The 13465-nt window shown below is 53.9% G+C and overlaps 1 protein-coding gene across 4 annotated transcripts in view; it reads left to right on the plus strand.

The window, feature by feature from the left end:
* PDE4A (phosphodiesterase 4A) overlaps nt 1-13465 on the plus strand; it is a 55729-nt gene that overhangs the window by 12929 nt on the left and 29335 nt on the right. Inside the window, exon 1 of one of the 4 annotated variants that reach the window (XM_025366161.1) lies at nt 1798-2110. The exons of 2 other annotated variants lie outside the window; for them this stretch is intronic. In XM_025366161.1, the coding sequence (XP_025221946.1) occupies nt 1869-2110 (242 nt within the window). In that variant the 5' untranslated portion in view covers nt 1798-1868. Of the gene's footprint in view, nt 1-1797; nt 2111-3473; nt 3611-13465 lie in introns of those variants that run through there. One more of the 4 variants, XM_025366163.1, reaches the window with a different exon arrangement.

Here is a 13465-nt window from a genome sequence, read left to right on the forward strand (position 1 = left end):
AAAAAAAAAAAAAAAAAAAAAAAAAAGAAAATAGAAATGCACCCCCTTTTCTTTTTTTTTTTGAGACAGGGTCTCACTATCTCAAGATGGTGCAGTGGCACCATCGTAACTCACTGCAACCTCAACCTCTTGGCTCAGGTGATCTTCCCACCTCAGCCTCCAAAGTAGCTGGGACCACAGGCTCATCCCACTATGCGTGGCTAATTTTTGTAATTTTTTTTGTAGAGATGAGGTCTTGCCATGTCACCCGGGCTGGTCTCGAATTCCTGGGCTCAAGTGATCCTCCTGCCTTCAACTCGCAAAGTGCTGGGATTACAGGCATGAGCCACCAGGCCCGGCTTCTAGGGGTGTCTTAAGAGTTGTAAGACACCAGGAGAGGTGGCTCACGCCTGTAATCCCAGCACTTTGGGAAGCTGAGGCGGGTGGATCACAAGATCAGGAGTTCAAGACCAGCCTGGCCAAGATAGTGAAACCCTGTCTGTACTAAAAATACCAAAAAAAAAAAAAAAAAAAAAATTAGCCGGGCACAGTGGCAGGCTCCTGTAATCCCAGCTACTCGAGAGGCTGAGGCAGGAGAATCACTTGTTGCAGTAAGCCAAGATCGTGCCACTGCACTCCAGCCTGGGCAACAGAGTGAGACTCCGTCTCAAAAAAAAAAAAAAAAAAAAGGAAAAAAACGTTGTAAGACACATCTCAGGACCTGTGGGTGGCATTCTAGGTTGTCCCCAAGGACTGTGGGGTGCATCTTGGGATTCTGTTCTAGGGTGTGAGACTGTCTTAGGAGCTGGAGAGGAATCTAGTTGTGTCCCTGGGGTCTATTGGGGCACCCCAGATTTTGCTGGCATCTGCATGGTTACTAGGGCATTCCCTGAGTCTGACGGCATTCCCGAGGTTGTCTTGGGGTCTCAGCACTTGTGGGGGCATCTCAGGAATGCTGTAGAACCATTCAGGGATTAAGGGACATCTGAGGGACTGTGGAGGTGTTCCCGGGGTCTGTGGAGGACTCTAGGATTTGGGGGGAACCTATATTTGGTCTATGAAAATGGCTCTGTGGGTGTGGGGGATTCTGGGGGTACTCGGGGGAGGGTCTATGCATGATGGGATGATGAGAGTTGGGGATGATGGGGAGCTCTGGAGGAATTTTGGGACATCTGAGGAACTGTGGTGAGGGTTCTGGGATCTGAAGGGTTTTCCCTGGGATCTCAGAGTACCACTGTCAGGGAGTTTGTGGGAGCGCCCCCAGAGATTTGGGGGTATCCCTGGCATTTGTGGGTGCACGCTGGGATTCTTGGGGCACTCCTGGGGCTTGTGGCATGTCTCAGAAACAGTGAGGACACTGCTAGGATTATGGGGGCATCTGGGGAGCTATGAGAGTGCCCCAGGGTCTATGAGAGTGTCTCAGAACACCTCTACGTTGTGCTGAGAAGCCTTGGGATTTGGGGGGTACCCCTGGACTTCTTGTGTGGGGTTGTCTCAGGGACAGTGAGGGTGCTCTTTGGGATTCTGAGGGACTGTGGGGTGGCTCCTGGGGCTTATGGGTCCTGTCAACACCACGGGGAGTTTGCAGGAGTGTCCCCAGAGATTTGGGGGTGTCCCTGGTGTTTGTGGGGACGCGTCCGGCGATTGTGAGGACATCAGAGCCAATGCGGGCGGCTTTGGGGTCTGCGGAGGAGTCCCCGCCAAAGCCGTGCGGGCGCCCCAGACCTGCCCCGCCTTGGGGGCGGCTCCAGCGCGAAGCCGGAAGGGCCGAGGCAATAGGGCGGGGTAGGGCCCGCGGGCCCGGGGCTGGGCAGGCGGCCTGCGTGGGCCTTGCGGGGGTGGGCGGCGCAGCTCCCCAGCGCCCGCCGAGGCGGGGCCGCCCCGCGGCCATGGCACGGCCACGCGGCCTAGGTCGCATCCCGGAGCTGCAGCTGGTGGCCTTCCCGGTGGCGGTGGCGGCTGAGGACGAAGCGTTCCTGCCCGAGCCCCTGGCCCCGCGCGCGCCCCGCCGCCCGCGTTCGCCGCCCTCCTCGCCGGTCTTCTTCGCCAGCCCGTCCCCAACTTTCCGCAGGCGCCTTCGGCTTCTCCGCAGCTTCCAGGATTTGAGCCGCCAGGCGTGGGCTGGGGCTGGGTAAGTGCAGCCCTGGTGGCCGTGGGTTCAAGTCGCCCCTGGCCACCTGGCGCGCGCCGAGGTCTGGGGTTCGTGGCTCACTCTCTACAGCCTCACTTTCCTCTTCTGTCACATAGCAGCGATCAAAATCATCCCTGCCCGCGAGGGTTGCCGTGGAGACCTCTGATAGGGCATGCAGTAGAAGTTTAATAAATGTTGCATCCCTCCCACTTCCTGTGCAAACCTGAAGCTGCGGTCATGCTTTGGAGGAGTGAGGGCGACCTGCCATCCAGGTCATGTGTTCATCCTGGGGATATGTATTCAGTTCTGTCAGCCTCAGTCTACTGGCCTGTGAAATGGGGCCAGTCGTGCCCTCTGGGGGTGGCCGTTTGGTGAGGCTCGGTGTCACTCCTTGTACCGGGCCACGGAGGGCAAATGGAAGTTCCCTTTCTGGCCAGACGGGGTGGGCTGCGGGGGCGGGAAGTCTGGGGGTGACAGGCTCCGAGGCCACATCCGGTCTGGTTTTCTAATGTCCTTATATCCTGGAGGCAGAAGTTGGCAGCCCGGAGTTGGGCACTGGCTGGCCCTGGGGGCTTCTCCGGGTCCTCTGCCTCCCGCTCTTCCACCTACTTTACGTGTGCAACTGAGGCACAGACCGAAGGAGGGCACGGCGGGGCAGGACCAGGTCCAGCGACTGGCCCCAGGAACGAAATGGGGCGGGGACAGAAGAGGAGGAGGGGCCGGGGCCTTTGGGAGCCCCGCGTGGGGTCCGCAGGGTGTGTGGAGGGAAATCATTCCCTCTCTCCGGGTCTCTCTCTCTCTGCGTCCTGCATCTCTGTCTCCACTTCTGTCTCTTCTGCCTCTGTTTTGTCTCTCCTCCCCACCCCTGAGCTGCACCTTCCCCTCCCCTGGGTTTGTGTCACCCGACCCCACACTCGGAACGAGTCCCGTTTCCCGGGGGCGCATGGCGATCAGAGACCTCCAGCGGGCCCAGCTCGACGTCAGGGCGGGGAGGGGGGAAAGGCGGGGCCGGAGGCGGTGGCAGGAGGGCGGTCCTGGAGCCGGGAAACCGGAGCCCCGGGGCACCCCAGAGGCCTAGGAGGGAGGAGACGGGGGTGGGCGGGGGGGGGTATTGGGGGGGAAGTGTGCGTCCGATTCCACAGAACCCCTGCAGGGGGAGGCAGACAGAGCGCCCGTGCGCTCCCCTCCCCCGTGCAGACGCGGGAACGCCCGACCGCCCGGGGCTGTCCCTGGGGGGGTCACCAGAGGCATGGAGGCGGTGCCGGCAGTGGAGGCCGCAGACACCTTGGGCCTGGCCAGCAGCGCGCGCCACACCGCCCTGCCGCCGTCCCCATGCGCGCCCCGACGACAGCGCTTGGCTCCCATGCGCTCCGGTGCAGCGCCCCGGGCCCGGCCCCGGCCCCCTGCCCTGGCACTGCCCCCCACGGGCCCCGAGTCCCTGACCCACTTCCCCTTCAGCGATGAGGACACCCGTCGGCACCCTCAGGGCAGATCTGTCAGGTGGGTGACCCGTGGCCAGTCAGTCCTCTCTTTTAATACTGAAGGGCACTGACTGTGCTGGGGGGTGGGGGTGCTGAGTCTACTTGGGTGAGCCCCCTAAGTGGCTTCCAGGATCTGGCTGGGGCCCCACCCCCTTTCCTGGCCCTAAAGGCCTGGGGTGCTGCTGAGGGCTTCTTGAAGGTGGCGGCCCCCAAAATGGGTGCTGGGTCCATTCCTGCCTATCCAAGGTAGGACTTGTCACCCTCTTTGTGCCCCTAAACCTGGGCTTCTGGCATTCACTTTGACTGCAAATATGGGTGTCCAGCGTCACCTGGGCTCCACTCCAGGCCACTGGCCTAGAACCAGGTCCCTAAGTCCCTGCCTGGCTTAGTGTCTCCAGCCTTACCTTCCCCACCCCCTCTCATGCTGGAGCTGCCAGGCTGTAAACCAAGCTGGGCTGGGGGTGGGGCAGGGAGATTCTGGGATGCATGGAGGGTGTTTAGAATAGGCTGGACTGAGCTGGGGCTGTGGGTGGCCTTTAAGTTCTGAGAATTCTCAGGGGTTTCTAGCCTTGTTCTTGCTTTCCTGCTTCATGGTCTGTAACACAGACACGCACACAGGGCCACACATAGGGCAATCCCGGTCGCCTGGTGTTTACTGTACTAGGTGTGGGTCGTCTGGCTGCACCAAGAGGACCCTGCAGTTGACTCATAGCCGCACACAGGTGACACACAGACCACAGCAACCCTGGCCCACCCCTCACACATCCTCGTCTACACTGCGTTCCTCCACAGTGAGGAACTCTCTGTGAGAGTGAGACACACTCTCACTAAAATACACACCCAGGGCCCGCACGTGTTCCTGCAAGCTGGACTCCCCACCTGCACCAGATACACACAGGAACGCACCTCATGCCCACACAAGGGTCAGGGACTGTCACAGTATCAGTGCGACACAGTCTCATGAAGTCACCCAGACTCAGAAATACACAAAGACACAGAGATACACACAGGCACCCATGAGCACCCAGCTCCTGCTCACACAGGCAGATATGCGATGCCACAGAGATGTCTACTGTGCAATGCCCAGGGGCACACAGACCTCCCTCTCCCCCGGACTCTTAAATACTCAGCCCCCCAAACAGCTGTGTCACCTGGCACCACGCGCCTGCCTGGGAGACACACACCAGTACCCGCCTTCAACCTCTGTGTAACCTTCACAAAGCAAATGCCAGGCCTTTCCATAAAGGCTGCCTGGCACCACCTACAAGTGAGTCAGGTGGAACAGCATGGGGAGCCAGGGGAGACACCAGGCCTGCCTGCTCTGTGAGCCCTGGGGGAAGACACTCGACGCAGATTTGTAGCTAAGCTGCCTGGGTTCAAATCCATGTTCTAGGCTGGGTGTGGTGGCTCATGCCTGTAATCCCAGCACTTTGGGAGGCTGAGGTGGGAGGATAGCTTGAGCCCAGGAGTTCGAGACCAGCCTGGGTAACATAGCAAAACCCTCATCTCTATAAAATAAATAAATATTAAAAGAAATCCATGCTCTGCTACTAATACCCATGGCATTCAGCCTTTCTGTGCCTCAGTTTCCTTTCCTTTCCTTTCTTTCTTTCCTTCCTTCCTTCTTCCTTTCTTTTCTTTCTTTCCTTTCTTTCCTTTTCTTTCCTTTTCTTTTGACAGGGTCTCGCTCTGTCACCCAGACTGGAGTGCAGTGGAGCGGTCTTGGCCCACTGCAACCTCTGCCTCCCGGGTTCAAGCAATTCTTGAGCCTCAGCCTCCTGAGTAGCTGGGATTACAGGTGTACACCACCAGAGCCCAGCTAATTTTTTTGTATATTTAGTTGAGACAGGGTTTCTCTTTGGTGGACAGGCTGATCTCAAACTCCTGGCCCCAAGTGATCCATCCGCCTTGGCCTCCCAAAGTGCTGGGATTACAGGCATGAACCACCGTACCCGGCCTCAGTTTCTTTGTCTGGAAAATGGAGCATTCATGCATGTTACAGTATGCACAATGCCTAGAATGTGGCCTTCACATAGTTTGGGTTTTTTGCAGTGGTGCGATCTCGGCTCACTGCAATCTCCACCTCCTGTGTTCAAGCAATTCTTCTGCCTCAGACTCCCAAGTAGCTGGGATTACAAGCGCCCCGCCACCACGCCTGGCTAATTTTTGTATTTTTAGTAGAGATGGGGTTTCCCCATGTTGGCCAGGCTGGTCTCGAACTCCTGACCTCAAGCGATCTGCCTGCCTCGGCTTCCCAAAGTGCTGGGATTACAGGCATGAGCCACTGTGCCTGGCTTTTTTTTTTTGAGACAGCATCTCTATCACCCAGCCTGGGGAGCAGTGGTACCATCTCTGCTCACTGCAACCTCTGCTTCCCAGGCTCAAGCGATGCTCCAACAGGCATGAGCCACTGCGCCTGGCCATAGTTCTTGTTATTATAATCTTTACCAATGTATTCCTTTCCCCCGCCCCCATTCCCTAGCTTGTTTGTGTCCCAACAGTCCCTGCAGTAGTCATCCCCAAGGCCTAGACTCTCCCTGGGCTGCACAGCCCTCAACAAGCCCAATTTCATGCTCCCAAAAGCCCTCGTGGGAAGGCCTAAGGGCCACATGGAGGGGGAAACAGGTAGCAACTTCATTTGAAAGTGTCACCAAATGGTCAGCCTGAGGCCAGATGTGGTGGTCATGCCTATAATTCCAGCACTTTGAGAGGACGAGGCTTTGGGAGGCAGATTGCTTGAGTCTAGGAGTTCGAGACCAGCCTGGGCAACATGGTGAAACTCTGTTTCTGCTTAAAAAAAAAAAAAAAAAAAGCAAAAATTAACTGGGTGCGGTGGTGTGCGTCTGTGGTCCCAGCTACTTGGGATGCTGAGGGGGGAGGATCGCTTGAGCCCGGGAGGCCAAGGCTGCAGTGAGCCATGATGGCGCTACTGCACTGCAGTCTGGGCGACAGAGCAAGACCCTGTATCAACACACACACACACACACACAATGATTAGCCTGCCTAAGAGGGAGTCTTGGGCAGGTCATTTCACCCCCAGTGGAGGGTCTGGGCACGTGGCTGTGATGTAAGGCTGGCAGCTGCCTCTGTATCTGGGTTGCAGCCTTGGGTTCCCTGGTGATGTTGCTGGAGTGGCCTCTGGCCTAACTTTGGGCCACCCTGAGCAGTCAGTGGCAAGCCCGGTAGGGGTGACTCTCCATGGCTCAGGGGTCTGATTCTGGGGCATAGCTGGCCCTGACTCTCCCCTATCCCCACCAACTCCCAGTCAGCAATTCTATAGCCCTGTCCCCTCCCCTCTGTCCTCCCTCAGCCCAGGGGACATTGTCTTTTGAAGCACAAACAGCAGGGCCCCAGGGAGCGTCCTTTTCCCATCCAGGCCTCTGGGCTCCTGCTGACGTGAGCTGAGTCCCTTGGGGCTAGTGGATGTGCCAGGATGCTAGCTGGGCACCCGCTTGGGAACACGGTCTCACCTTCCTAAACTGCAGCTTAAATTCCTAGGCCAGGGAGTTGGAGGTGGGTCATCGTCTGTGTGTAGAATTCTCTCCCCTTCTCTGGAGCTGAAAAAAAATCCATCCTGGGCCTTAGGAGACAGGACATGGTTCTTAGACAATGAAGCCACCAACCCCTTGTCTCCTTATGCCATGGGAATATTAACAGGACCTATATGTTGCTGGGTACAGTGGCTCACGCCTATAATCCCAGCACTTTGGGAGGCCAAGGCAGGTGGATCACCTGAGGTCGGGAGTTCGAGACCAACCTGACCAACATGGAGAAACCCTGTCTCTACTAAAAATACAAAAGTAGCTGGGCATGATGATGCATGCCTGTAATCCCAGCTACTCAGGAGGCTGAGGCAGGAGAGTTGCTTGAACCTGGGAGGCGGAGGTTGCGGTGAGCCGAGATCACGCTATTGCACTCCAGCCTGGGCAACAAGAGCGAAACTCTGTCTCAAACAACAACAACAACAAACTAGGACCTATATGTTAATTTATAGAGTGAGTTGGAGCCCTCTATGGGTTAATGTATATAAAGCCCTTTTTTTTTTTTTCTTTTTCTTTCTTGTGATGGAGTCTCGCTCTGTCGCCCAGGCTGGAGTGCAGTGGCACGATCTCAGCTCACTGCAAGCTCCGCCTCCCGGGTTCACGCCATTCTCCTGCCTCAGCCTCCCGAGTAGGTGGGACTACAGGCGCCCGCCACCACACCTGGCTAATTTTTTGTATTTTTAGTAGAGACGGGGTTTCACTGTGTCAGCCAGGATGGTCTCGATCTCCTGACCTTGTGATCTGCCCGTGTCGGCCTCCCAAAGTGCTGGGATTACAGGCGTGAGCCACTGCACCCGGCCATAAAGCACTCTCGTAGTGTCAGGCACACAACAAGCATTCAATAAATATCTTGTTATTATTACTCTATGCCTGAAAGGATCTAACCTGGCACCCAGGACACAGCAGATGCTCAATAAATGGACATTATCAGCCGGGCGTGGTGGCTCACACCTGTAATCCCAGCACTTTGGGAGGCTGGGGTGGGTGGATCACCTGAGTTCAGGAGTTCGAGACTAGCCTGGCCAGCATGGTGAAACCCATCTCTACTAAAAATACAAAAATTAGCCAGGTGTAGTGGCACGCGCCTGTAATCCCAGCTACTCGAGAGACTGAGTCAGGAGAATTGCTTGAGCCCGGGCGGCAGAGGTTGCGGTGAGCTGAGATTGCATCACTGCACTCCAGCCTGGACGACAGAGCAAGAATCCATCTCAAAAATAAATAAATAAATAAATAGGCCGGGCACGGTGGCTCAATCCTGTAATCCCAGCACTTTGGCAGGCCGAGACGGGCGGATCACGAGATCAGGAGATTGAGACCATCCTGGCTAATACGGTGAAACCCCGTCTCTACTAAAAAATACAAAAAACTAGCCAGGCGAGGTGGCGGGCGCCTGTAGTCCCAGCTACTCGGGAGGCTGAGGCAGGAGAATGGCGTGAACCCGGGAGTCAGAGCTTGCAGTGAGCTGAGATCCGGCCACTGCACTCCAGCCTGGGCGACAGAGCCAGACTCTGTCTCAAAAAAAAAAAATAAAAATAAAATAAAATAAAATAAAATAAATAACTAACTAAATAAATAAATAGACATTATCATCAAAGGCCCAAACTGATGATCTATGATTATCTCACCTTAAGAGTAGGGTTTTTTTTTTTTTGTTATTGTTTTTGTTTTTTTGAGACAGTCTCTCGCTCTGTCGCCCAGGCTGGAGTGCAGTGGCTCGATCTTGGCTCACTGCAATCTCCGCCTCCTGGGTTCAAGCGATTCTCCTGCCTCAGCCTCCCAAGTAGCTGGAACCACAGGCTCCCGCCACCACGCCCGGCTAATTTTTGTATTTTTAGTAGAGACGGGGTTTCACCATGTTGGTCAGGCTGGTCTTAAACTCCTGACCTCATGATCTGCCCACCTTGACCTCCCAAAGTGCTGGGATTACAGACATGAGCCACTGTGCCCGGCCTCTTTTTTTTTTTTTTTTTTTTTTTTGAGATAGGGTCTCACTGTATCGCCTAGGCTGGAGTGCAGTGGTACGATCACAGTTCACTGCAGCCTCAAAATCCTGGTCTCAAGCAATCATCTCGCATCAGCTTCTTGAGTAGCTGGGACTATAAGCATGCACCACCATGCTCAGCTAACTTCTTAATTTTTTGTAGAGATAGGGTCTTGCTATGTTGCCCAGGCTGGTCTCAAACTCCTGGCCTTAAGTGATCCTCCCACCTCAGCTTCTCAAAGTGCTGGGATTTTAGGCATGAACCATCCTGCTTGGCCCATTTTATCCATTTTTGAGTGTATAGTTCAGTGGCATTAATTACATTCACATTGTTGTGCAACCATCACCACTATCCATCTCCAGGATTTTTTTTTTTTTTTTTTTTTTTGAGACAGGGTTTCACTCTGTCACCCAGACTGGAATACAGTGGCACCATCACTGCTCACTGCAGTCTCAAACTCCAGTTGCTCAGGTGATCGTCCCACCTCAGCCTCCTGAGTAGCTGGGACCGGAGGCACACACCATCATGCCTTGCTAATTTTTTTCTTTTCTTTTTTTTTTTTTTTTGAGACGGAGTCTGGCTCTGTCGTCCAGGCTGGAGTGCAGTGGCTGGATCTCAGCTCACTGCAAGCTCCGCCTCCCGGGTTTACGCCATTCGCCTGCCTCAGCCTCCCGAGTAGCTGGGACTACAGGCGCCCGCCACCTCGCCCGGCTAGTTTTTTTTGTATTTTTTTAGTAGAGACGGGGTTTCACCGTGTTAGCCAGGATGGTCTCGATCTCCTGACCTCGTGATTTGCCCGTCTCGGCCTCCCAAAGTGCTGGGATTACAGGCTTGAGCCACCGCGCCCGGCCGTTTTTTCATTTTTTGTAGAGATGGGTCCTTGCCACATTTCCCAGGCTGGTGTCGAACTCCTGGGCTCAAGCAATCCTCCCATGTGGGCCTCCCAAAGTGCTGGATTATAGGTGCAAGCCACCTCACCCAGCCTCAAGACTTTTTTTTTTTCTTTCTTTCTTTCTTTGCGACTGAGTCTCGCTCCGTCACCCAGGCTGGAGTGCAGTGGCGCGATCTCGGTTCACTGCAACCTCTGTCTCCCGGGTTCAAGCAATTCTCCTGCTTCAGCCTCCTGAGTAGCTGGGACTACAGGTGCCTGCCACCATGCCCAGCTGATTTTTGTATTTTTAGTAGAGATGGGGTTTCACCATGTTGGCCCGGCTGGTCTTGAACTCCAGACCTCAGGTAACCTGCCCGCCTCAGCCTCCCAAAGTGCTGGGATTACACCTGTTTTTGATTGGGGTTACAGTGGTTCTCTCAACAGCAGGTAGGAATGGATTGTTTGTGAGTGGGGAGGAATCAGAGCAGCAGAGAGACCTGATCAGAAGGGATAGTGCAGCAGGTGAGAGAGGAGGCGATGTGACCTCAGGGATGCGAAGAGTCCAGGCCTTCAACAGGGTCTCTCTCTGGAACTCAAATCTGAGGCCCAGGAGGCAGGTCAGAGGCTGAGAGACGGGGTGGATGGAGGTAGGAGTGCCCCCTGGCTCCACAGCCCCTTCTCTTGGAGTGAAGAGACCAGCTGTCTGGAGGGGAGAGCAATTGGGAAACAGGACACGGGTAAAGGCCAGTTACAAGTGGCATCCTGGAGAGAAGGTGGCTCAGGACACAGCTGTCCCCAAAATACCCTCCTTGGCATTGCATGCAGGGGATGGAGGAACCCCAAGACCTTCAAAAGTAAAAGTCCCTTCAGGAACCATCCTAATAGGCGTGACATGGTATCTCCTTTTTTTCTTTTTTGAGACGGAGTCTTGCTCTGTCACCCAGGCTGGAGTGCAGTGGCGCAATCTCGGTTCACTGCAGCCTCCGTCACCTGGGTTCAAGCAATTCTCCTTCCTCAGCCTCCCGAGTACCTGGGATTACAGGCACCCACCACCATACCCAGCTAATTTTTGTATTTCTAGTAGAGACAGGGTTTCGGCATGTTGGCCAGGCTGGTCTCGATCTCCTGACCTCGAGTGATCCACCCACCTTGCCTCCCAAAGCACTGGGATTACAGACATGAGCCACCTCGCCAGGCTCATATCTCTTTCTTTTGATTTGCATTTCCCTGATGAGTGATGTTAAGGATTTTTTTTTTTCATGTGCTTATTGACTGTTTGAATATCTTTTCTGCAGAAATGCCTATCAAGTCCTTTGTCTATTAAGCCCAATTATTTATTATTTATTCTTTTGAGACAGGGTCTCACTCTGTTGCCCAGTCTGGTGTGCAGTGGCACGATATCAGCTCACTGCAGTCTCTGCCTCCTGGGTTTAAGTGATTCTCCCACCTCAGCTTCCTAGTAGGTGGGATTACAGGTGAGAGCCGCCACGCCCGGCTAATTATTTTATTTTATTTATTTATTTATTTATTTATTTTTGAGACGGAGTTTTGCTCTGTCGCCCAGGCTGGAGTGCAGTGGCATTATGTCAGCTCACTGCAAGCTCTGCCTCCCGGGTTCACACCATTCTCCTGCCTCAGCCTCCTGAGTAGCTGGGACTACAGGCGCCTGCCACCATGCCTGGCTAATTTTTGAATGTTTTAGTAGAGACAGGGTTTCACCATGTTAGCCAGGTTGGTCTCGAACTCCTGACCTCAGGTGATCCGCCCACCTCGGCGTCCCAAAGTGCTGGGATTACAGGCATGAGCCACCGCGCCCGGCCTTGAGTTAATTTCTGTATGTGGTCCAACTCTTCAGTTTTCCCAGCACCATCGTTTTCAAAAGAGTTCTTTCCCCATTGCATAGTCTCTGGGGTTAGACTGGTAGGTAGATTTCAGGCTATGCTCTGACTGGGTGCAAGTGGAGAGGCAGAGAGGATAGGAGCCCCCTGCTTCCCCTTTTTAGGTCAGCCTATGGAGAGTCACCATAAGACTTTACTGGAATGGTCTCTCTACTAAGAAATAAGTTAGAAATCTTCTAGGCCTGCCGGGTGCCTAGAATCCCAGCACTTTGGGAGGCTGAGGTGGGCAGATCGCTTGAGGCCAGGAGTTTGAAACCAGCCTGGCCAACACGGTGAAATGCTGACTCTACTAAAAATACAAAAATTAGCCAGACGTGCTGGTGCATACCTGTAATCCCAGCTACCCGGGAGGCTGAGGCAGGAGAATCGCTTGAACCCAGAAGGCAGAGAGGTTGCAGTGAACCGAGATCGTGCCACTGCACTCCAGATTGGGCGACAGAGTGAAATCCTGTCTCAAAAACAACACAAAGCAAAACAAAAATGTATAAGAAGACACGCTTTGAGTTAGGCATAGTGTCTCATGTCTGTAATCCCAGCACTGTGGGAGGCCAAAGCGGGAGGATCTCTTGAGCCCAGGAGTTACAAACTATCCTGGGCAACATATTACTATTACTATTATTACATATTACCTTATTACTATAATTACTAATTACATATTACCTTATTACTGTTATTACATATTATCATATTACTATTATTACATATTAGAAGTTACTAATATACATAATAGTAATATTACATATTACTATTATTACATATTACTAATATATGTAGTATTAGTAATATTACATACTATTATTACATATTACCTATTACTACAAAAAATTCAAAAATTATCTGGGTGTGGGTGGCACATGCCTATAGTCCCAGCTACTCTGGAGGCTGAGGTCGGGGGATTGCTAGAGCCCAGGAGGTTGCAGTGAGCTATGATGGTGCCACTGCACTCCATCCTGGGCAACAGAGTGAGACGCCATCACTAAATGATAAGCTGCAAACTTGGAGAAAAATACATGATAAGGGATTTGTATCCAGAATATACAATGGGCCAGCTGCGGTGGCTCACGCCTGTAATCCCAGTGCTTTGGGAAGCCGAGGCAGGTGGATAATTTGAGGCCAGGAGCTCAGGACCAGCCTGGCCAACATGGTGAAAGCCTGTCTCTACTAAACATACAAAAATTAGTTGGGCCTGGTGGCGTGTACCTGTAATTGCAGCTACTTGGGGAGACTGAGGCAGGAGAGCCGCTTGAACCCAGGAACCAGAGGTTGCAGTGAGCCAAGATCGCGCCACTGCACTCCAGCCTGGGCGACAGAGGGAGACTCTCTGTTAAAACATAAATAAATAAGGCCGGGCGCGGTGGCTCAAGCCTGTAATCCCAGCACTTTGGGAGGCCGAGACGGGCGGATCACGAGGTCAGGAGATCGAGACCATCCTGGCTAACACGGTGAAACCCCGTCTCTACTAAAAAATACAAAAAACTAGCCGGGCGAGGTGGCGGGCGCCTGTAGTCCCAGCTACTCGGGAGGCTGAGGCAGGAGAATGGCGTAAACCCGGGAGGCGGAGCTTGCAGTGAGCCGAGATCC

This window comes from Theropithecus gelada, chromosome 19 (assembly GCF_003255815.1).
Source record: "Theropithecus gelada isolate Dixy chromosome 19, Tgel_1.0, whole genome shotgun sequence".
In the NCBI taxonomy this organism is placed as follows: domain Eukaryota; kingdom Metazoa; phylum Chordata; class Mammalia; order Primates; family Cercopithecidae; genus Theropithecus; species Theropithecus gelada.